The 25,466-nt window shown below is 38.1% G+C and overlaps 1 protein-coding gene and 1 pseudogene across 6 annotated transcripts in view; one reads left to right on the top strand and one right to left on the bottom strand.

Annotated features, from left to right (window-relative positions):
- Positions 1–25,466, top strand: part of SPAG9 (sperm associated antigen 9) — a 154,426-nt gene that overhangs the window by 47,463 nt on the left and 81,497 nt on the right. For all 6 annotated transcript variants that reach the window (XM_043904127.1, XM_043904129.1, XM_043904131.1 and 3 more), the window contains exons 3-4: positions 16,434–16,504; positions 25,118–25,212. In XM_043904127.1, the coding sequence (XP_043760062.1) occupies positions 16,434–16,504; positions 25,118–25,212 (166 nt within the window). The remainder of the gene's footprint in view (positions 1–16,433; positions 16,505–25,117; positions 25,213–25,466) is intronic.
- Positions 7,294–15,802, bottom strand: LOC122695666 (annotated as a pseudogene).

The following is a 25,466-nucleotide window of genomic DNA, read 5'->3' on the forward strand; positions in this document are numbered from 1 at the left end:
GCATGTGAAGAACACTATGGGTATTTTGATAGAGATTGAATTGAATCTGTAGACTGCTTTGGATGGTGTGAAATTTTAACCATACTAATTCTTCTAGCCCATGATAGTGTTTAGAGTACTGGTCTTTCACTTCCTTGGTTATATTTATCCCTAGATATTTTATTCTTTTTGGTAGGATAGTTTCCTGAATTTCTCCTAATAGTTCATTGTTAGTGTATAGAAATGCAACAAATTCCTGTATATTAGTTTTGTGTCATGCAACTTTACTGAATTCATTTATTCTCATAGTTTTCTGGTAGAGTCTTCTCTAGATGGTATTGTGCCATCTGCAAATAGCTATAGTTTTACTACTTTTCCAGTTTGAATGCCTTTTATTTCTTGTCTGATTTGTGGCCAGGACATCCAGTACTGTGTTGAATAAAAATGGTGAAATTAGGGACTTCCTGGCAGTCCAGTGGTTAAGACTCTGTGCTTCCACTGCAGGGGTCACAGGTTTGATCCCTGATCAGGAAACTAGGATCCTGCATGTTGCACAGCACAGCCAAAAAAAAAAAAAAAAAAATGGTGAGAGTGGATGTTCTTGTCTTGTTCATGATCTCAGAGGAAAAGCTTTAGGTTTTTACTGTCGAGTATGATGTTAGCAAGGAGATCCAACCAGTCAATATTAAAGGAAATCAGTCCTGCATATTCATTGGAAGGACTGAAGCTAAAACTCCAATACTTTGGCCTCCTTATGTGAAGAACTGACTCATTGGAAAAGACCCTGATGCTAGGAAAGATTGAAGGTGGGAGGAGAAGGGGACGAGAGAGGATGAGATGGTTGGATGGCATCACCAACTGAATGGACATGAGTTTGAGTAAGCTCCGGGAGTTGGTGATGGACAGGGAAGCCTGGTGTGCTGCAGTCCATGGGGTCACAGAGTTGCACACGACTGAGCAACTGAACTGAACTGATGATGTTAGCTGTGACTTTGTCATATATAGCCATTGTTTTGTTGAGGTACATTTCTTCTGTTCCCGTTTTGTTGAGAGGTTTTCTTTTTATCATAACTGGATGAATTTTGTCATGCTTTTCCTGTTTTCCTGCATCTTTTGAATTGTGTGATCATGTGTTTTTATTCTTGATTTTTGTTAATGTGGTATATTGAATGATGTATCACATTTGCTCATATTGAACCATCCTTGTATCCCTGGGAAAAATCCCACTTGAGCATTGTGCGTGATTCTTTTGTTGTCTTGTAGAATTTTGTTTGCTCATATTTTGTTGGGGATTTTTGCGTCTATTGTTCATCAGGGATATTGGTCTGTAATTTTTTGTGTGTGGTGTCTTTGTTTGTTTTGGTATCAGAGTAACCCTAGCCTCATGGGTTTAAACGTATTCCTTCCTCTTTAATTTTTTACAGTAGTTTGAGAAAGATAGGTATTAACTCTTCTTTAAATGTTTGGTAAAATTCCCCCTGGTAGTCTTCTGCTTCTGACCTTTTGTTTGTTGGAAGTTTTTTCTTTCTTTATTTATTACTGACTCAATTTCTCTACTAGTAATCTGTTCAAGTTTCCTAATTTTTCCTGATTTAGTCTTGGAAGATTGTTTCTAGGAGTTTATATCTTTCTTATAAATTGCCTAATTTGTTGGCGTATAATTGTTTGTAGTAGTCACTTTTGATTGTTTGCCTTTCTGTGGAATCTGTTGTAACTTCTCTTTCATTTCTGATTTTATTTGGACCCTCTTTTTTTTTTTCTTGAGTTTGACTAAAGATTTATTAAGGTTATCTTTTTTTTCTATTTTGCTAAGACTCTGTTTCACTTAGGAGAAGGCAATACCTTCTCCTGTACCCCACTCCAGTACTCTTGCCTGGAAAATCCCATGGATGGCGGAGCCTGGTGGGCTGTGGTCTATGGGGTTGTTAAGAGTTGGACACGACTGAGTGACTTCACTTTCACTTTTCACTTTCATGCATTGGAGAAGGAAATGGCAACCCACTCCAGTGTTCTTGCCTGGAGAATCCCAGGGATGGGGGAGCCTGGTGGGCTGATGTCTGTGGGGTTTGAGTCAGACATGACTGAAGTGACTTAGCAGCAGCTATTTCACTTATTGCTACTCTAATCTTGATTAATTTCCTTCTTTCTGTTAACATTGGGTTTCATTTTTCTTTTCCTAGTTCCTTTAGGTATAATGTTAGATGGTTTATTTGAGATTTTTCTTGTTTCTTGAATTTCCCTCTTAGAACTGCTTTTGATGTGTTCTGTAGATTTTGGAACATTATGTTTCCATTTTCATTTGTTGTAAGGTATTTTTTTACTTCCTCTTTGATTTCTTCATTTGACCCATTGGTTGCTTAGTAGCATGTTTACTTTCTATATATTTATTTTTTGTAGTTTTTTCATGTGGTTGATTTCAAGTCTCATAGTGTTGTGGTTTGAAAAGGTGCTTGATATGATTTCAGTATTCTTAAATTTATTGAGACTTGTTTTGTGGCCTAGCATGTGATCTCTTTTGGAGGATGTTTCATGTACATTTGAAACAGATCATAACTCCTCCCCAAAGAGGACTGCACAGTGTTTGCAGCTTTTGGATGGAATGTTCTTAAAAAGCATAGTTATAGATGAGAGACAAAATCAGGATACAATAGTGAATGTATCAGACTAATTCAGTTCAGTTCAGTTCAGTCGCTCAGTTGTGTCCGACTCTTTGCGACCCCATGAATCGCAGCACGCTAGGCCTCCCTGTCCATCACCAACTCCCAGAGTCTACCCAAGGCCATGTCCATCGAGTCGGTGATGCCATCCAGCCATCTCATCCTCAGTTGTCCCCAGTTGGCTGATATAAAATACAGTCAATTTACATTTTTAGGTGAATATGTTCTACTTTTCCCCTGGATCTTTTTTCTGCCTTAAGAAATAAAACTGGTTGTGTTAAATAGTGTATCAGGTAAAATAGATTTGTACAAAAAGCTGAGTGAGAGGTTTGTTTAAGTGTACTTGTGATTTATTTTGTATTAAAAACAGTGAAAATATGAAAATCATCTGTCAGCATAAAAGCCTGTAATATGCAGCAGTACTAATTGAAAATATCTTTGTATTTTAAGAAAATTAACTTTTGTGCTTAGGTGAGATGATAAGTATTTAAGACTTATAGTTTTAAGACTGCAGACTTATGAAAATACTAGGAATATACTGTGGTGCATCCATACAGTGGAATATTATTCAGTGCTGAAAAGCAGTGATATATTAAGACATGAAAACACATGGAGGAACCACTAATAGATATTACAGAGTAAAAGAAGCCAATCTAAAATGGCTACATAAGAAGCCAATCTAAAATGGCTACATACATTAAAAGATTTGATGGATGAAATGGATAGTGAGAGGGAGGAAGGCAGAGATGAATAGAGGATTTTTAAGGCAGTGAAACTACTCTGTATGAAACTTTAATAATGGTGGATGTGCATGTGTGCATGCTCAGTTGCTCAGTCGTGTCTGACTCTTCACGACCCCATGGACTGCAGCCCGCCAGGTTCCTTTGTCCATGGGATTTTACAGAGAAGAATACTGGAGTGGGTTGCCATTTCCTCCTCCAGGGGATCTTCCCAACCCACGGATCGAACCCGCATCTCCTATGTCTCCTGCATTGGCAGGTGGATTCTTTACCACTGAGCCACCTGGGAAACCCCATAATGGTGGATACATGTCATTATATATTTGTCCATATTTGTAGAATATTCAGTACCAAGACTTAATCCTGAGGTAAACTTTGGGTTTTTGGTAAACTTTGGTTTGGATAATTATGATGTGTCAGGTAGGTTCATTGAGTGTCATATATGTACCACAAAAATGTCGGATGTAGATAGGAGGGGAAGCTCTGGGTGTGTGGGGGTAGGGATATGTGAAAAACTACTTTTCTCTTGGCTTTGCTGTGAGCCTAAAACTGCTCTAAAAAATAGAATCTATTAAAAAAATAACAGAGTAAAAGGCAAGTCCCTGATAGCTCAGTTAGTAAAGAATCTGCCTGAAATGCAGGATACCCCAGTTTAATTCTTGGGTCGGAAAGATCTGCTGAAGAAGGGATAGGCTACCCATTCCAGTATTCTTGGGCTTCCCTTGTGGCTCAGCTAGAAAAGAATCTGCCTGCAATGCAGGAGACCTGGGTTCAATCCCTGGTTTGGGAACACCCCCTGGAGAAGGAAAAGGCTACCGATACCAGTATTCTGGCCTGGAGAATTCCATGGACTGTACAGTCCATGGGGTCTCAAAGAGTTGGACATGACTGAGCGGCTTTCACTTCACTTCAAGAGGCAAGTCACATATAACTATGTGTAGTTTGCGTATACTAAATGCCTTGTTTTATGTCATATAGGGTTGCTAAAAAATAATACACACATAGACAATTTCTATGAGATTAGTAAATATAATGTGAAAGGGTTGATAAGAGAATGGGTTGAAAGTTTATGAAGTTTATTTCTGTGTCAAAAGTAAGAATATGATGCTAAATGAAAATAAGTGAAATGTAAGTTTAATGACTTAAAAATCTGTGAGTGGAAAGGTTAAGTAATTATCAATAGAAACAATCCAAAATGCTTTAAGGGGACAGAGTGATTAATAGAAATTTAAGAAATTTTTGTAAATAAGCCTCAGCCACTTTGAATAATGATCATGCTCATTTAGGTAAGTAGTGGAAATTTCTGGCAATTAGTGGTATTTTGGGACTTTATGTTTCCATTTCCACATTCTTGCTATTAAGTAGTACATCACAACAAAGCAACCCAAACCAGTATCAGCTAGCAAGCTGCTATAAACAGGACTTATTTCTATAAGCTGCAAGCCCAGCTCTTTGTCCCAAGTCACTTGATAAACATCTTGTAAGAAAGCTCCTCTCCATGGTTATCTTAATGATGTTTAGTCTTGTATTATTAATCTGCTAGGGCTGCCATAACAAAATACCACAGACTAGGTGGCTTACATTGCAGAATTTTGTACATTTCTTTTTTTTTTTTTAATTTTTCTTTCTTCCTTTGTCTTGACTGTGTCAGGTCTTAGTTGTGGCACACAAGATCTTCAGTCTTCACTGTGGCATGTGAGATAGTTAGTTGTGTCATACAGGATGTTTAGTTGAGGCACAAGAACTCTTAGTTGTGGCATGTAGGATCCAGTTCTCTGACCAGGGATCGAACCTGGGCCGCCTGTATTGGAAGTGCAAAGTCTTAGCCACTGGACCACTAAGGAAATCCCCTCTGAGAGTTCTAAAGGCTGGAAAGTTCTGACAGGTTTGGTTTCTTCTGAGACCACAGTCTCTTGCTTATAGATGGTCACCATCTCTGTGTGTGACCTTTTCTCTGTGCGTGTGTAGGGAGAAAGAACTCTGTTACCTCTTCCTCTTCTTAAGAATGGACATCAGTCCAATTCAGTTAGGACCCCATCTTTATGATTTCATTTAACCTTCATTACCTTTTTATTTTATTTTTATTTGTTTGTCCATACTGTGTGGCTTGCAGGATTTTAATTCTACCAGGAATTGAACCCAAGCCCGAGCAATGAAAGGGCTGAGTCCTAGCCACTGAACCACCAGTGAATTCTCCTTAATTGCCTTTTTAAGTCCTGTTTACAAGCACAGTTACATTGATTAGGGGTTCAGAATATGAATTTGGGCAGGACACAATCAGTCTGTAACAGTTGGGTCAGGAGACAGTAATTCTCCATGGGAGCAAAAGTGGTGTGGCTTGATACATCTGATCCTGAAGGGTCTTGCTGGCCATAATACAGGCTCCCTCCCTCTTCTTTACTTTCTTTTGTTCTGTCACAGGAAGTTGTTGAAGGGTTTTGAGCAGTCAGTATCTGACTCTAGGCCACAAATTTAAGAGTACAGAGGAGCAAAGACTAGAGCAGAGATACTAGTCAGAAGATAGTAGTAAGAATAATCCAGGCATGAGATGATGTCTTAGATCAAAGTGGGGGTAATAGAAATGGTAAAAGGTTGTCAGATTCACGATTTGTTCTGAAGGCAAAATGGACAGAATTTGCTGATGGAATGTAATGTGGGAAAAGAAGAGCAAAAGTATTGCTGCAAGATTTTTGCCTAAGAAAATTATGGGAAAGAGCAGATTTGGGAGAGAAGAATCAGTATGTTTTGACTTTGTAGATGTTATACTATACGTAATTTTTTGTTTCAAAATTTCAGATATAGCAATAATATTCAACATCCTTCTTTTAAGTTCTAGGCACTATTCCACGTCAGTGCTTATGGATAATGATGCATTCATTTTAACAGTGGCTTCCCAGGTGTCGCTAGTGGTGAAAAATCTGCTTGCCAGTGCAGGAGACACAAGAGAAGAGGGTTTGATCCATGGGTCAAGGGAAGATCCACTGGAGTAGGAAGTGGCAACCCACTCCAATATTCTTTGCTGGAAAATTCCACTAACAGAAGAGCGAATGCTTATGAATAATACTGCATTCATTTTAACAGTACCTTTAATTGTTGTGTTAAAAACACATATGCCAGAATACTGCAGTGATAAGGGAACAATCTGTGTGATTTCAGTAACTTTGGACTGTGAAACTTTTGCACCTTGTTTTATATCCCTGCATATGTTCCAGTGTCTCCTTCTCTATGGTCTTTGGAAACTTGAATAGAATTTGTGTCCTGCTTTTGTGTGAAAAAAATTTTTTTTTGAAAGCGCTTCTGGTTTAATCAGCATTTTAACCCTACAAGGTGGTGTCACTGTCTGTCCTGTGGATGGGAAAGTGGCTCCCTAGGCTGTTTGGCTTGTGCCCGGCAGACGGGAAGACACAGGGATATCCATGGAGGGCAAGCAGGCAAGTCACCCCAGGTAGGAAGAAAGAAAAGACTCTCCCCCAGCCTCCAGGCTGGAGGTGCAGGAGCATGGCTCCTGGGCGCATGGCTCGTGTGTAAACTGGGGCTGGCCGGGCGGTCCGGGGACCTGGCCCGATGCCCCAGCATGGCCTGCTCACAGGAGCATGTGACCCTGGAAGGAAGGACAAAGTCAGGTGCCTCACTCCAGGTTATCCAGACAGGATGCGGGAGGGGGTAGTAGGAACACAAGAAGTTGATGAAGATATTCTCCTGGCCTTGGCCTGTGCTGAGACCTTGGCACCTGGAAAGCCAGTCAGTCTGTGTGCTTTTGACCTGCTACTCGTCGGCTCACGGGCCAGATCCCTGGTCAAGTTCAAGGTGCAATTCAAGTCTTTGGAGAGCACAGTTCCTCTTTCCCGTGGGGTTACCCGCACAGGCCTGAGCACAGAGGAGGGGGCTGCAGTGATGGTCCCTGCTGGGGCACATCCTTAGGTGAGCATCTTGGTGGAGGCGGAGGCCTCCTTCTTCTTGGTGCTGGCCTTCAAAAGCACCAGCTTTTTGGGCAGGGTGGTGCTGGCTTTCATCACCACTTCATGTTCAGTCTTCTTCCGGATCCCAACCTCCAGTTTCTTCTTGAGCTGCTGCTGCTGCACGTTGCATGCCTTCTTGGGTGCGATAATGCCACCGCCCTTCCTCCGGCCCGGTTCCGTGCTGAGGCCGTCGCCGCCACCTTGCTCTTCGCTGGCTTTTGCGCCTGGAACTTGCACTGCCCCTGCGCCGTGATCAGGCACGCATCAGAAGAGAGCTGTGAAAATTGTATAAATTTTAATTATGTTGAATTGGTCCATAGTGCTTTTCAGGTCTACTATATCCTTCTACTTTTCTGTCTCTTCATTCTATTAATTTTTGAGAGTTTGATATTGAAGATCCAATTTAAAATCTTATTTACTTAAAAAATAATTCTAATATATAATGTAACTGTAATTTTGTTCTGTAAATTTTTTTCTTATTCTGTAATTTTTAAGTCTCCTGTAAATGTTATACTTTCATAATTTAAAAAATAGAAAAGAAAGAGAAAAAGCACATGTGCCAGGTTCTGTTCTATGCCCTTTCAAATATTAGCTCTTCCTTAATCCTGATAACCAACTCTGATATATTATTATTATTCCTCAACTATAAATAAGGAATAGAGGTCCAGAGAGGTTAATATACCTGATATAACATAACTTGTAAGTAGCTTAGTTACTACATTGTAGTCTATCATATGACTATGATAATTTACTTTGCCAACCAATTAATGACATTTGGGAAGGGAATTCCAAATTAATTAGGTAAACTAAGATTTTTACTTGGAGCTTCAATGTCAAAATCTCAAAAATTAATAGAATGAATAGATAGAAAAGTAGAAGGATGTAGTAGACCTGAAAAGCGCTATGGACAAAAGCACATAGAATATTCATTTTCATATCTTCGGGCATCAGGTGCATTTCCATAGGATAGATGAGAGTAGTAACAGCGGGTCAGATTATACACGTTGCTTATTTTAATACCTGTCACCAACATGATGTTCAAAGGTGTAATTCCAATTTATTTTCCAATGATGGTGATCATTTTTTATTTCTTTTTATATTTCCCCAATCTGGTGATATTTTTGATAATCTCCCTATACAATTTAATGATGAATCAGCACAGCTATTTATTATGGTTCTGAGTAGTCTGTTTAAATCCTGCGCTATATATAGAGTTTATAGGAGTTGTTGGAGAACATAAAGCATGAGTATTTAGCCACGGAAAGTGCTCTTGTGAAGGAGGCACTTGTGTTTGGATCAGATGGGATGGAGCTGTATACACAGTAAATTCATCAGATCATAACTCCTCCCCAAGGGGACTGCACAATCAGGATAAAAGAGTGAATGCATCAGAATAGACTTATGTAAAACAGTCAATTTACATTTATCCTAACTTCTAGCACAGTGCTTTGCTAGCATGTGAGATGAGTGCAGTTGTGCGATAGTTTGAGCATTCTTTGGCATAGCCTTTCTTTGGGATTGGAGTGTAAACTGACCTTTTCCAGTCCTTTGGCCACAGCTGAGTTTTCCAAATTTGCTTAAATATTGAGTGCAGCAGTTTCACAGCATCATCTTTTAGGATTTGAAATAGCTCAGCTGGAGTTCCATCACCCCTACTAGCTTTGTTCGTAGTGATGCTTCTTCCTAAGGCCCACTTGACTTCGCATTCCAGGATGTCTGGCTCTAGGTGAGTGACCACACCATTGTGGTTATCTGGGTCATGAAGATCTTTTTTGTATAGTTCTTCTGTGTATTCTTGCCACGTCTTCTTAATATCTTCTCCTTTTGTTAGGTTCATACCATTTCTGTCCTTTATTGTGCCCATCTTTGCGTGAAAATTTCCCTTGGTATTTCCAATTTTCTTGAAGAGATCTCTAGTGTTTCCCATTCTGTTGTTTTCCTCTATTTCTTTGCATTAGTCACTAGGAAGGCTTCTTTTAATCTCTCCTTGCTATTCTTTGGAACTCTGCATTCAAATGGGTATATCTTTCCTTTTTTCCTTTGCCTTTAGTTTCTCTTCTTTTTTTTTTTTTAGTTTCTCTTCTTTTCTCAGCTATTTATAAGGCCTCCTCAGACAACCATTTTGCCTTTTTGCATTTCTTTTTCTTGGGGATGGTCTTGATCCCTGCCCCCTGTACAATGTCACGAACCTCCATCCATAGTTCTTCAGGCACCCTGTCTATCAGATCTAATACCTTGAATCTATTGGTCACTTCCTCAGTATAATCATAAGGGATTTGATTTAGGTCAGACTTGAATGGTCTAGTGGTTTTCCCTGCTTTCTTCAATTTAAGTCTGAATTTGGCAATAAGGAGTTCATGATCTGAGCCACAGTCAGCTCCCAGTCTTGTTTTTGCTGACTGTATAGAGCTTCTCCATCTTTGGCTGCAAAGAATATAATGTCTGATTTTGGTGTTGGTCATCTGGTGGTGTGCATGTGTAGAGTCGTCTCTTGTGTTGTTGAAAGAGGGTGTTTGCTATGACCAGTGCGTTCTCTTGGCAAAACTGTTTGCTTTTATCCTGCTTCATTTTGTACACCAAGGCCAAACTTGCCTGTTACTCCAGATATCTCTTGACTTCCTACTTTTGCATTCCAGTTCCCAGTGATGAAAAAGACATCTTTTTTTGGTGTTAGTTCTAGAAGGTCATGTAGGTCTCCTTAGAACCATTCAACTTCAGCTTCTTTAGCATTAGTGGTTGGGGCATAGACTTGTATTACTGTGATATTGAATGGTTTGCCTTGGAATCGAACAGAGATCATTCTGTCGTTTTTGAGATTACATCCAAGTAATGCATTCGGATTCTTTAATTGACTATGATGGCTATTCCATCAAAATTCTCCAAGCTAGGCTTTAAGAGTATGTGAACCGTGAACTTCCAGATGTTCAAGCTGGATTTAGAAAAGGCAGAGGAACCAGAGATCAAATTGCCAACATCCGTTGGATCATTGAAAAAGTAAGAGAGTTCCAGAAAAAACATCTACGTCTGCTTTCTTGACTATACCAAAGCCTCTGACTGTGGATCACAAGAAACTGTGGAAAATTCTTCAAGAGATGGGAATACCAGACCACCTGACCTGCCTCATGAGAAATCTGTATGCAGGTCAGGAAGCAACAGTTAGAACTGGACATGGAACAAAAGACTGGTTCCAAATCGGGAAAGTAGTACATCAAGGCTGTATGTTATCACCATGCTTATTGAATTTCTATGCAGAGTACATCATGCGAAATGCCAGGCTGGATGAAGCACAAGCTGGAATCAGGGTTGCCGGGAGCAATATCAATAACCTCAGATACACAGATGACACCACCCTATGGCAGAAAATGAAGAAGAACTAAAGAGCCTCTTGATTAAAATGAAAGAGAAGAGTGAAACAGTTGGCTTAAAACTCAACATTCAGACAACTAAGATCATGGCACCTGGTCCCATCACTTCATGGCAAATAGATGGGGGACAGTGGAAATGACGACAGACTTTATTTTTGGGGGGCTCCAAAATCGCTGAAAATGGTGACTGCAGCCATGAAATTAAAAGACGCTTGCTCCTTGGAAGAAAAGTTATGACAAACCTAGACAGCATATTAAAAAGCAGAGACCTTACTTTGCCAACAAAGGTCTGTCTAGACAAAGCTATGGTTTTCCAGTAGTTATGTATGGATGTGAGAGTTGGACTATAAAGAAAGCTGAGCACCAAAGAATTGATGCTTTTGAACTGTGGTGTTGGAAAAGACTCTTGAGAGTCTCTTGGACATCAAGGAGATCCAACCAGTCCATCCTAAAGGAAATCAGTCCTGAATGTTCATTAGAAGGACTGATGCTGAAACTGAAACTCCAATACTTTGGCCACCTGATGTGAAGAACTGACTTATTGGAAACGACCCTGATGCTGTGAAAAATTGAAGGCGGGAGGAGAAGGGGATGACAGAGGATGAGATGGTTGGATGGCATCACTGACTCAATGGGCATGAGTTTGAGTAAACTCTGGGAGTTGGTGATGGACAGGGAGGCCTGGCGTGCTGTAGTCCTTGGGGTCGCAAAGAGTCGGACACGACTGAATGACTGAACTGAACTAACACATTAGATTAGTTTTGGATTAGTTTATGTGCTCATTTGAAGTTTGTATTCTTTTGCTTCTCTTTGTTTTCCTTAGTATCCTGTTTGTGAGATTCCTCCATGATGTGCACAGCAATAATTTCTTCATTCTCATTATTTTATAGTATTCTAGTACATGAATATTTTGACATTTTGCAGTTGATGGATATTTGGGTCGATTCCATATTGGAATGCAAATACTGCTGCTCTGAGCATTGTTTTAAAATGCCTTTTGGTGGACACATAGACATATATCATAGTAATGAGCTTGTTTTGTCATAGGAGTGGCAAATAATTCAACTACATTAAATCTTGCCAAACAGTTTTCAAATTGCGTGTACTAGTTTATATTCCCACCATCAGTGTATGAAAGTTGTGGTTTTTTTTTAAAGTCTTTATTGAATTCATTACAATATTGCTCCTGTTTTCTGATTTTGGTTTTTGGCCGGGAGGCATGTGGGATCTTAGCTCCCCGACTGGGGTTTGAAACCCTCCCATGTGCACCCCCCCACACCCCTCCCCCTGCAAGGTGAAATCCCAACCATCGGACCACCAGGGAAGTCCCTGTATGATAGCTTCTTACCAGAACTTGTTCCTTACCAACACTTTTGATTTTAGCTCTTCTGACAGGTATACAGTGGTTTTGCATTTTAATGTTATTTATGTATGTATGTATGTATGTATGTATTTCTGGCTGTGTTGCCCGGCTTGTGGGATCTTTGTTCCCTGACCAGGGTTCAAACTCAGGCCCTTGACAGTGAGAGTGCACAGTCCTAAGCACTGGACTACCAGGGCATTACCACATTTTGGTTTTGATATGTATTTCATCATGATTAATTAAGTTGGGTACATATTTTACATGGCAGTTTGATACTTTTGAATTATAGTACCTGTGATTAGGTTCTTTCCAGAAGAGAGAGATTTTTGTTTCAAGTAATAAAGAAGCACTGTATCTAGTTTTTTCCCCCCAAAGTGAAAATTTTAAGTAGATTCCAATATATAAAGCAAATTGAAAGAAGTACTTCTTGAGAGGCAGAATGCCATGATAAATAAAGGAAGATTCTGAACCTAGTCTCATCCATTAGGAGTTGTAATTCTGCCATTTACTAGTTTTGTGAATTTGGGCAAGTTACTTAACCGCTATTTACTTCAGTTTTCTTATCCCTAAAATGAAATGTAATGAAGTTTCATCATAAAGTTAATGTCAGGGTCAAGTTAGGTTTTTAATATAAAGTACCTAGGACAGTGCATGGTACATGACAAGTACTGTGTAATTCTGGCTGTTAGTGATGGCGATTGATATAAATTTATTTATGAACTTATACAAAGTTAGTTGATGAGAATGAGGCACTACTCTTGTGCACAAATTTGAAATGAGGGTTATGGATGATCATTTCAGTTCAGTTGCTCAGTCGTGTCTGACTCTTTGCAACCCCATGGACTGCAGCACACCAGGCTTCCCTGTCCATCACAAACTCCTGGAGCCTACTCAAACTCGTGTCCATTGTGTCAGTGATGCCATCCAACCATCTCACCCTCTGTCGTCCCCTTCTCCTCCTGTCTTCAATCTTTCCCAGGATCAGGGTCTTTTCCAGTGAGTCAGTTCTTTGCATCATGTGGCCAAAGTATTGGAGTTTCAGTTTCAGCATCAGCCCCTCCAATGAATATTCAGGACTGATTTCCTTTAGGATGGACTGGTTGAATCTCCTTGATGACCAAGGGAGTCTCAAGAGTCTTCCTCATCACCACAGTTCAAAAGCATCAGTTCCTTGGCACTCAGCTTTCTTTATAGTCCAACTCTCACATCCATACATGACTAATGGAAAAACCATAGCTTTGACTAGATCGACCTTTGTTGGTAATGTCTCTGCTTTTTAATATGCTGTCTAGGTTTGTCATAACTTTTCTTCCAAGGAGCAAGCGTCTTTTAATTTCATGGCTGCAGTCACCATTTTCAGTGATTTTGGACCCCCCAGAAATAAAGTCTGCCACTCTTTCCCCATCTATTTGCCATGAAGTGATGGGACTGGATGCCATGATCTTAGTTTTCTGAATGTTAAGTTTTAAGCCAACTCTTTCACTCTACTCTTTGACTTTCATCAAGAGGCTCTTTAGTTCTTCTTTGCTTTCTGCCATAAGGGTGGTGTCATCTGTGTATCTGAGGTTATTGATATTTCTCCTAGACTTCCCTGGTGGCTCAGATGGTAAAGTGTCTGCCTACAATGTGGGAGGCCTGGGTTCGATCCCTAGGTCGGGAAGATCCCCTGGAGGAGGAAATGGCAATCCACTCTAGTACTCTTGCCTGGAAAATCCCATGGACAGAGAAGCCCGGTAGGTTACAGTCCATAGGGTTTAAAGATTTGGACATAACTGAGCAACTTCACTTTCTTTTCTTTTCTTTTCCTGGCAATCTTGATTCCAGCTCGTGTTTCATCCGGCCTGGCATTTCGCATGATGTACTCTGCATATAAGTTAAATAAGCAGGGTGACAATGTATAGTCTTGACGTACTCCTTTTCCTCTTTGGAACCAGTCTTTTGTTCCATGTCCAGTTCTGACTGTTGCTTCTTGACCTGCATACAGATATCTCAGGAGGCAGGTCAGGTGGTCTGGTGTTCCCATCTCTTGAAGAATTTTCCAGTTTATTGTGATCCCACACAGTCAGAGGCTTTGGTGTAGTCAATAAAGCAAAAGTAAATGTTTTTCTGGAACTCTCTTGCTTTTTTGATGGTCCAGCAGATCTCTGATTCCTTTGCCTTTTTCTAAATCCAGCTTGAACATCTGAAAGTTCACAGTTCTTGTACTGTTGAAGCCTGGCTTGGAGAATTTTGAGCATTACTTTGCTAGCGTGTGAGATGAGTGCAGTTGTGCGGTAGTTTGAACATTCTTTGGCATGCCTTTCTTTGAGATTGGAATGAACACTGATCTTTTCCATCCTGTGGCCACTGCCGAGTTTTCCAAATTTGCTGGCATATCGAGTGCAGCACTTTCACAGCATCATCTTTTAGGATTTGAAATAGCTCAACTGGAATTCCATCACCTCCACTAGCTTTGTTGTGGTGATGCTTCCTATGCCCACTTAACTTTGCCTTCTAGGATTTCTGGCTCTAGGTGAGTGATAACACGATCGTGTTTGGGTCATGAAGATCTTTTTTTGTTTGTCGGGTCCATACCATTTCTGTCCTTTATTGTGCTCATCTTTGCATGAAATGTTCCTGGTATCTCTGATTTTCTTGAAGAGATCTCTAGTTTTTCCCATTCTATTGTTTTCCTCTGTTTCTTTGCATTGATTGTTGAGGAAGGCTTTCTTATCTCTCCCTGCTATTCTTTGCAATTTTATTTTAGCCTCAGTCTCCAGTTTTTTGTTTTGGTTGCACAATTTGAGGAAAATTTTGATTCATACAGATAGCAATTAAAAACACTTAGGGTTCAACCAGTTTTAAGATTATGCTTTTAGAACAAGTTAATTGACAAAAAATAGTAGAAAATGTTTATATTGAAATTGTTACTAAATACAATATCTACATTTGGTTGGATTTCTTGTTTTTAAATAAAAATCACAGAAGCTGCACTAAAACTTTTTATGGCTTCAGTATCTGTTGTGTTATCACAGAACAGCTGCCTTACAGATTTACTTTTTATTGCTTTCAGCCACAAGATGAGATGAACAGCTCACGTCCTCAGGCCTTCCCTGACCGGATAAAGTGTGACTCTATGGCTACTGTAGTGTGTGTACTTATTGTTGCAAATTTAATGAGCCAACACATAGGCTTGATTAAAAACAAATTGAAAGTCAGAGCTACACTTTTCCTAATTCGTGGCATATTTTCAAGGTACTCAAATAAAGGTGAACAGTAGAACTACACAAATAAAAAACATGAGTTTACTAGTCAGCACAAGTTATGTGTTATATGGTGTCTGGCATGTTAATATTAGGCATATAAAAACATTCATGTATATGCTGTTACAGTTCATGGTAGTTAACTCTTAGAGCCAGCTGATGCAGTCACCAGCTGTCTCTTATAAACCATCTTGCATGTTTGTAGCCGGCTGACCCTTATACCAAGAGAACGTTTCCAACTATACTCATGCTTTCAAACAGACTAACGTGAGTATCTTGACAAACTCCTTTAGCACCAGCTTTACTTCCCACCAGCCGACTGTCTCCCACTGCTCCTTAATCAGCCGAGCTCCTCCAGACTGGCCAGTCTCTCCTCTGGCTCGCCAGTTCCACGGTTTTGTGTTCCCTTCTCTGTGGTAGCAGTGCTTGCCTGCTATAGTCCCATTACTATCTATCTTGAGTACTGTAATTTCTTCCTGGTCCTGCTTAGATTCCATTTTCTCTCAGAATCATTTCTCTCTGATACCATTCTTTTCTCTGAAATCCTGTCCTGACACTGTATCTCGGGATCTAAAATTTATTTTTAAAATATCAAAGTTGTGCTCTATCCCAACTTAGTGCCACTCACAAACTCCATCAGCAGAGGGAGCTAAATACAAGAAGATGAGTCCCTGAAATTAAGATCTGAAGTTAAAGAAAGTGCTGATAAAAATAGTAACATGTTCACATACTGCTCAGTGGTGAAAAAGAGGCAGAATACTATTAGAAATCAGTGGTTTGGGGTTAGGCTCAGGTTAAGACTTCTGTGAGGAGATTTGTATAATCTTTTTCAAAGAGGTAATTCTGTATCATGTTAAAAACCTACTTAGATAAGGATGTTTCTTACATAAGCATATTGGGAGAAGCAGTAAGATGTTTAGTCTTTTTAAAAATATTCTGTTTATTCCCTCTTCAGAAACTTTATTTAGGACATGAAGCAAGGTCACTAGCCTTGTGAAGAATTTCATATGGAGTAACGAGGCTTGAAGTTACCAAGGATTATGGATAACCCATTCCAAGTTTTAACAAGAGAATTTTCAAGTAAATTTTTTATTTGGTTTTGATTAAGTGTATGTATCTTAATTTCAGTTAGCAGACTTGAAGAAAGAGAAGCAGAACTGAAGAAAGAATATAATGCCTTGCATCAGAGACACACTGAGGTGGGTTTCTAGGTTGGTTCTTACCATACTAACATTAAGATAAAGAAATTAACTCTAGAAAATATGTTTTAATTTTTCTTTGAAAATCAGCAAGTATTATCCTTGGGGGTTATTATTCACGAAGACTTTAAATTTCATGTAGCATTCACTTAGTTACCAAATGCTGACTTTAATGTCTTTTATCTGGAGTTAACTTTTCATGCTATGAATAATGTAATTATTAAGGCATTTCCAATAATTATGTTTTTGACTGGTTGAGTAAAAACTTGTACATATTAAAAAGTATACGTGATACTAATATGAGAGAATTGATATAACTTATTTTGATACCTGTTGGGAAATAGTGCATTTTTAAATTGTTGGTCAGAGTCTATACATTTTTAATACAGTATAAAGTACTTAATTTGAATTAAGCTCATAACAAATGGCAAGCAAATTATAATGTCTTAAAATGACTCTAAAACAGGTTTTCTGCATGAAGTTTCAGTGTTTTAGATTAACAACTCTAGCACATAATCTCTTCAAAGCAAGTTAGAAAATGTACTTGAGAGTTTTTTTAAACTCCTTTTTATGATTCTCTGTCAGCCTTTCCTGTGTTGCCTTTGTTTCTTTCTGTCTCCATGTGAAAATTGTGAACTAGGGTTCACATACTTAAATAGAATTTTCATAGACACATGCACTGTTACATGAAAAATATAATTGCTGTCTTTCTAGTCTAATCTTTCCCATGATACAGATGGTTACAGTCTTTAGCGTCCATTTTCCTTTCAGTATTGGGGGTCATCTCTTATCCTGCCTCCGGTAGGGACCTATATTGTTGCTTTTAAGTAATATAAAACCCCACTGCCGTCAGTTTCATTTGTTTTTGAGAGTAATGTGCTTTTAACACCTTCCACACCTTGTTGGAATTTCTTCCTGGCATGTGAGGTTTATTACTGTTTTAGCTAACATAGCCATGTACCAAGCATGAAGTGTCGCGGAATTTGAGTGGTAAAGGAAAAAGACTGGCCACAGAGGGCTGGAACCATAGAGCTCGGGGAAAACAGAAAACAGAAACAGCTTACAATAAACAACAGCCTTTTCAGTATGAAAAAATGACCACATTTTAATAAGATGATATTTGGTAAATATTAAGACTGTTAAAAAACAATTGGTTGTTAAAGGTTTATTGTTTGTTCTTTTCACACCATTCATTTCATGCCCTAACAGTGCCCTGTACTGGTAGTTCTTATCAATGCTGATAATTACAAATATGTTTGGAGGAATAGGTTTATGTGCCATAAATAATTGATAGTGATGAATAATGAATTATGTTGTTTTTTTATTGAAGATTTTCATTAACCTTTGTAATAATTGAGGATTGTTAAATTGAAATATGTCTAAAATATATACTGTCTTGAAAAAGTCACTGTAAAGTGAAATTTCATATTTTCTCTCATATATGTACATATTTTTTATATTTCTATTCTTTCAGAGAAGAATAGTCTAAAAGAAAAAAAGAAGGATCTCAGGAAAATCTTAAATACCAAGGCAGAGAGTTGGGCCTGTCTAATAACTGTGACAGATCTTACATGTAACATTTTCACAGGGTCCCCTCCTTCAGTCATAAGCAGCTTCTGTCCCGTGATAGGCTCTCTGTAGTTTGCTCTGCCTCGAGGAATGTTTATATGACATTGATATGGCTTCTTTAAAATGTGTTTGTGTGTTTATACATCTGTACTAGAAATACCATTCAATTAGCAATTATAAATTGCTATCCAATGCTGAAGAACTAGGTCCTTTGAAGGTAATTTTGAAAACCTTCAGGGAAAGGAAGTCTGAAGGGTTTAATCTTTCCACTGTTACTTCTAACTCAGTAACCTTTTTTATAGGTACACAAAAAAGACAGCACTTTTATCAAACACGTTTGCTGCTTAAGGAAAATCTCGGGCTTGTTTCGTAATATGAATAACTGCTCTCTAATCACATTCAAAATTTTATACACATTATTGAATTTGCTTAAAAGGACAGTGGAGGAAATATACATACCCATTAATCACCAAAAACTTCAACCCTTGTCTTACTCAGGGAGCATTTAAATGTATTCTCATCTTATCCTCTGAGCAAACTCTTTATCACCCACCGCCATTTTACAAACTGAAACTTAAAAGATAATATGGAGTGATTTGTCCCAAATGCTATGCTAGTATGTGACTGGATTTGAATCTAGGTCTCTCTGATTCCCTTTTCCTGAATTTTCGATGCTTTTAAGTTATGAAACACATGGATGTTAAATGCACTAGAAAATTTTCTGTCTCTTTGTTTCATGGTGTCTCAACCTTTTAAGAATTGTGGCCTTGTGGATATACTTACTGAACTGCATATGGAAAGATTAAAGGCCAACAGAATTAAAAGGATTCATTCTATTTGTCTCCAAAATCTCTCTTTTTTGCCTTGTTTTTCTAATAACTGTTGTCTTGCATTTCAGTTTTAGCCACAGCTAAATCAACCTCTGCTGAGAAGATTTCTCTAGGTGGGAGGGGAATTGGGATGTTCTAAACAACGTGCTTGGGATCCTTCTCCATGCCTCAGCAACTTGTTGCTGAATTGACTCCTGAATATGTGTGAATTAATATGCATACCTGAGAAAATTGAGAGTTGCAGTTCTGAGATCCGGAGTGATGGGTCTAGTGGACCCAAAATAGATTATATAAAATATATTCTATTTTACTTTCGTACCTCTCTTTTCTACCTTGCAGCATTCATTGCCCAATACTCAGTTGGTTTTGTTTTTAATAAAAAGCAGAGCTACTCTGTGAAGCCCTGTAATTACAATTTAAATTTTTATGTATGATTTATTTTATCTACTTTTTTATGCTTATATAGAACATAGTGCTTATATAGAATATACTTCAGACATCAGGCGATGCCTTAGAATGTGGGGTTTTCTTGTGGGTGTGAGGAAAAAAGGACAGCGAGCTTACTGCCTGCCTCCAGAATTGACTGAAACAGCACCTAGATATACCACGAGTCTTATAATGCTTAACTGCTCTGATGACTGAGTCAGATGGATCTGAGTTCTGGCCGCAAAGCCAACTAGCTACTGACAGAACACAGTTAATCATTAACTAGCTGGTCATATTGGACAAGTTATTTTAACCTCCTTAAAATGGAGTTTATCTAGAAAGTCATATTATTGTTGTGAGGATTAATTGAAACAATAGCTCTTCATGCATTAGCTGATTTGTAGATGGTGATCAATAAGTATTAGCAGCCATTTTGTTGTTGTTCCTTTGTCCTATAAAGTGCTAGTTTAATTGGGTTAAAACCAGTTTCATTATGTAGACCATTTTGGAATGTTAGATACTGTATCTCCAGTTACTTGGGATCACTTTTTTGGTTGGGAATTGGTTTGGAATTCAACATCTAAATTAAAACTTTTTTAATTTATTTAAGACAGGAGTCAATTTGTAGAACAGCCTGTTTGGGGTAGAACCAATTCTATATCTTTGCATTTTATTTAATCTTTTTATTTTTCTATATTGAAAAATAGATTATCATAGAAGCAATTTAGGAGAGATTTCTATTCATTTCAATCCCTAAGGGAACTTAGAGTCTTCATTTGAATGACTCAAATTCATAATGGTTACTTTCCATTATTAAAGAATTCAATTTAGATTTTCTAAAATCTTTTGAAAATTTAAATTGATATATTTGGTCTGACCATCACTTTGTTATGCTAGTCTCATTTAAATTTCTTCCTCACTTGAAGTTTTTCCTCATACTAGAAGGAAGCAGCTCAGCATTTCTGCCTCATTGACACAAACACAAAAATTGTATTTCTGCAGAACTGTTGGAAAAGAGAAAATATTTAAACTTAAAATTATGTAAATTTAAAAGCTTTTAAAAATGCTTTCATATACATATCTGTGTGATTATATATTCATTTTTCTTTGCCTGATACACTTCTTATTTGGGCTAATTTTAACTTGGGGAACAGCCTGGTTGATTGTTTTATATTTGATTTGATGGCATTACCCATCTTAATCCATATGTCAGACTTCTTGTTTATCTGAAGTAAATAACACTTTCAAATTGATTTTTTTTCCAAATTGATTTATATATGTCTTAATTTTTATATATGCTTCCATACCAAGTGTAAATTTCACAAATACTTATTATTTATTTGGCTACACTGTGCAGCTTGTGGGATCTCACTTAGTTCCTCAACCAGGGATTAAATCCAGGCCACAACAGTGAAAACATGGAATCCTAACCACTAGACCATCAGGGAACTCCTGACAAAAGCATACTTCTTATAAATAAATTTTTAAATCTTGTTTAAATTTTCTTTCAAACAAAAAATAAATTTTCTTTCAGTAGCTATCCTTTTAATATTGCTACAGTGCATATTTTAAGTTATTTGAAGTTGAAACCTATCTTCATGCAACTAAAGTTTAGCAACTTACAAAGCTATTCCATGCTGTAATTTTAAAAATTCTAGGAATATTCTCCTTTTCTTGCCTATTCTTGATATTTACATTTCTTTAAATTGTGGGAATGTAAGTTGGTTTAGCCACTGTGGAAAACAGTATGGAGGTTCCTCGAAAACTAAAAATAAAATTATCATATGATCCAGCAATCCCACTTCTGGGAATATATTCAGATAAAACTGTAATTCAAAAAGATACATGCACTCCTATGTTTATAGCAGCACTAGTCACAATAGCCACAGTATGAACAATATGAAAAGGCAAAAAGATAGTACACTGGAAGATGTACTTCCCAGGTCGGTAGGTGCTTACTATGCTACTGAAGAAGAGTGGAGAAATAGCTCCAGAAATATTGAAGAGTCTGAGCCAAAGCAAAAACAAAATCCAGGTGTGGATGTGACTGGTGATGGAAGTAAAATCAGATGCTGTACAGAACAGTATTGCATAGGAACCTGGAATGTTAGGTCCGTGAATCAAGGTAAATTGGAAGTGGTCAAACAGGAGATGGCAAGAGTGAACATTGACATTTTAGGAATCAGTGAACTGACATGGGCCAGAATGGGCGAAATTCATTCAGATGACCATTATATCTACTACTGTGGGCAAAAATCCCTTAGAAGAAATGGAGTAGCTCTCATAGTCAATAATACATAGCCAAATACAGTACTTGGGTGCAGTCTCAAAAATGACAGAATATTCTGTTTGTTTCCAAGGCAAACCATTCAGTAATACGATAATCCAAGTCTATGCCCTGACCAGTAACGCTGAAGAAATTGAAGCTGAATGGTTCTATGAAGACCTACAAGACCTAGAACTAACACCAAAAAAAGATGTCCTTTTCATCACTGGGGACTGAAATGCATAAGTAGGAAGTCTAGAGATACCTGGAGTAACAGGCAAGTTTGGCCTTGGAGTACAAAATGAAGCAGGGCAAAGGCTAACACAGAGTTTTGCCAAGAGAACGCACCGATCATAGCAAATACCCTCTTGCAACAATACAAAAGATGACTCTAAACATAGACATCACCAGATGGTCAATACTGAAATCAGATTAATTATATTCTTTGCAGCCAATGATGGAGAAGCTCTTTACAGTCAGCAAAAACAAGACCGGGAGCTGACTGTGGCTCAGATCATGAACTCCTTATTGTAAAATTCAGACCTAAATTGAAGAAAGTAGGGAAAACCACTAGATCTTTCAGGTATGACCTAAATCAAATCCCTTATGATTATACAGTGGAAGTGAGAAATAGATTCAAGGGATTAGATTTGATAGAGTGCCTGAAGAATTATGGATGGGTGTTTGTAACATTGTACAGGAAGCAGTGATCAAGACCATCCCCAAGAAAAAGGCAAAATTGTTGTCTGAGGAGGCCTTACAAATAGCTGAGAAAAGAAGAGAAGCAAAAGGCAAAGGAGAAAAGGAAAGATATACCCGTTTGAATGGAGAGTTCCAAAGAATAGCAAGGGGAGATAAGAAAGCTTTCCTAAGTGATCATTGCAAAGAAATAGAGGAAAACAATAGAATGGGAAAGACTAGAGATCTCTTCAAGAAAATTAGAGATACTAAGGGAACATTTCATGCAAAGATGGACACAATAAAGGGCAGAAATGGTATGGACCTAACAGAAGCAGAAGATGCTAAGACGACGTGACAAGAATACACAGAAGAACTATACAAAATAGATCTTCATGACTCAGATAACCATGATGGTGTGGTCACTCACCTAGAGCCAGGCATCCTGGAGTGTGAAGTCAAGTGGGCTTTAGGAAGCATCACTGTGAACAAAGCTAGTGGAGATGATGGAATTCCAGTTGAGCTATTTCAAATCCTAAAAGATGATGCTATAAAAGTACTGCACTCAATATGCCAGCCAATTTGGAAAACTCAGCAGTGGCCACCACTAGAAAAGGTCAGTTTTCATTCTATTCCCAAAGAAAGGCAGTGTTCAAACTAAATGTTCAAAATGTTCAAGCTACCACACAATTGCACTCATCTCACATGCTAGCAAAGTACTGCTCAAAATTCTCCAAGCTAAGCTTCAAAACTATGTGATCTGAGAACTTCCAAATGTTTAAGCTGTATTTAGAAAAGGCAGAGGAACCAGATATCAAATTGCCAGTATCCATTGGATCATAGAAAAAGCAAGAGAATTCCAGAAAAGGATCTATTTCTGCTTCATTGACTACGCTAAAGTCTTTGACTGTGTTGATCACAACAAACTATGGAAAATTCTTCAAGAGATGGGAATACCACCAGACCACCTTACCTGCCTCCTGAGAAACCTGTATGCAGATCAAGAAGCAGCAGTTAGAACTGGACATGGAACAATGGACTGGTTCCAGATTTGGAAAGGCATTTGTCAAGGCTTTATATTGTCACCCTGCTTATTTAACCTTATATGCAGAGTACATCATGAGAAATGCCAGACTGGATGAAGCACAGGTTGGAGTCAAGATTTCTGGAAGAAATATCAACAACCTCAGTTAAGCAGATGACACCACCCTTATGGCAGAAAGTGAAGAGGAACTGATGAAAGTGAAAGAGGAAAATGAGTAAAAAGCTGCCTTAAAACCAACATTCTAAAAACTAAGATCATGGCATCTGGATCCATCATGTCATGGCAAATAGAGAAACAATGGAAACAGTGGCAGACTTTCTTTTCTTGGTCTCCAAAATCATTGTGAATGTTAACTGCAGCCATGAAAATAAAAGATGCTTGCTCCTTGGAAAAAAAGCTGTGACAAACCTAGGCAGCATATGAAAAAGCAGAGACATTACTTTTCCCACAAAGGTCCATCCAGTCAAAGCTATGTTTTTTCCAGTAGTCATGTGTGGATGTGAGGGTTGGACCATAGAGAAAGCTGAATGCTGAAGAATTGATGCTTTTGAACTGTGGTGTTGGAGAAAACTCTTAAGAGTCCCTTGGACAGCAGGGAGATCAAACCATTTCAGTCCTAAAGGAAATCAGTCCTGAATATTCATTGGAAGGACTGATGCTGAAGCTGAAGCTCCAATACTTTGACCACGTGATGCAAAGAACTAACTCATTGGAAAAGACCCTGATGCTGGGAAAGATTGAAGGCAGGAGGAGAAGGGGATGACAGAGGATGAGATGGTTGGATGGCATCACCAACTCGATGGACATGGGTTTGGGTGGAATCCAGGGGTTGGTGATGGACAGGGAAGCCTGACGTGCTGCGGTTCATGGGGTCGCAAAGAGTTGGTCGGACACAACTGAGCGACTGAACTGAACTGACGTGTTTTAATACCAGGTTTGGGTCTCTTAAAAGTGGAACTATATCAAGAATCAAATCAGGGACTTGGTTGGTCCAGTGACTAAGACTCCATGCTCCCAATGCAGCGGGCCTGAATTCTATCTCTGGTCAGGGAACTAGACCCCACATGATAAAACTAAGACCCAGTGCAGCCAGAAAAAAAAAAAGAATCAAATCAGACTGTAGAATTTCTTGACAGGTTTTATGCTTGATATTCTTGAAGTTTTCACTGCCATATTCAGCTTGCGTCTTATGGTTCCTTGTTAAAGAGTTAATGTGTTCTGGTTTTTTATTTGTTTCAGTTTGCTGCCATTTTTATATGATTATATTAAGTAATGATTCCAGTAAGTTAGCAGTCTAACAATGGAGAGAATATTTTAGCATTCTTTGAACTAAATCTGTAGTAAAAATAAATAAATATCTTGGTATTAAATTGAAAATTATCTTTACTCAAGTTTCAAGTTAATTTCTTTGTTGTTTCCCACTTTAGCAATGGATTTCTCAAGTGCCATCTGTCCCCTTTAATCACTAATCTCTTGTCAATTCCTTCCCAATGTCTATATCTAATTTGTGTTATTCATGTAAGAATTATTTAATAGCATTACATATTGTAAGAAAATTTTTTTGCTATGTTAAGCAAAATATTGGTTATTTTTCGGACTCTAGCATCCTTAAATGTAAGCATTTGCATATCCCTTTGAGAATAAAATAAAATTTCATCCTAAATATTCTTTAATATGGAACATGGGTAGTCTAATAAATAAGAAATTTATATTAAAAGGTTTCCTTTGTTAAAATGTTATACTTTTTTTCCAGGTATTAGTCTTAAAATTTTGTGTATTCTTTTGTTTCTTCAAAATAGATGATCCATAATTATATGGAACACTTAGAAAGAACAAAACTTCATCAGCTCTCAGGGAGTGATCAACTAGAATCCACAGCTCATAGTAGAATTAGGTAAGCTTTTTTTAATACATTTTTACCTTGGGAAAAAGGAAGATAATATAATCTGTTTCTGTTTCTCTCTGTTCTTTAATCCTCAGACAATAGTTAGCTTTCTCCCTGCTGTAGTTGGAATGCTATAGGAGGGGGTAGCGTAGAAAAACAAAACAACTTTCACTAATGAAAAGGTATATTGATAGCCATTGTTTTCTGATACTTGACAAAGATTGTAGTAGGTTTAAAATTTTTATTTGTCAGAATGCTGTAAA

This window comes from Cervus elaphus, chromosome 5 (assembly GCF_910594005.1).
Source record: "Cervus elaphus chromosome 5, mCerEla1.1, whole genome shotgun sequence".
In the NCBI taxonomy this organism is placed as follows: domain Eukaryota; kingdom Metazoa; phylum Chordata; class Mammalia; order Artiodactyla; family Cervidae; genus Cervus; species Cervus elaphus.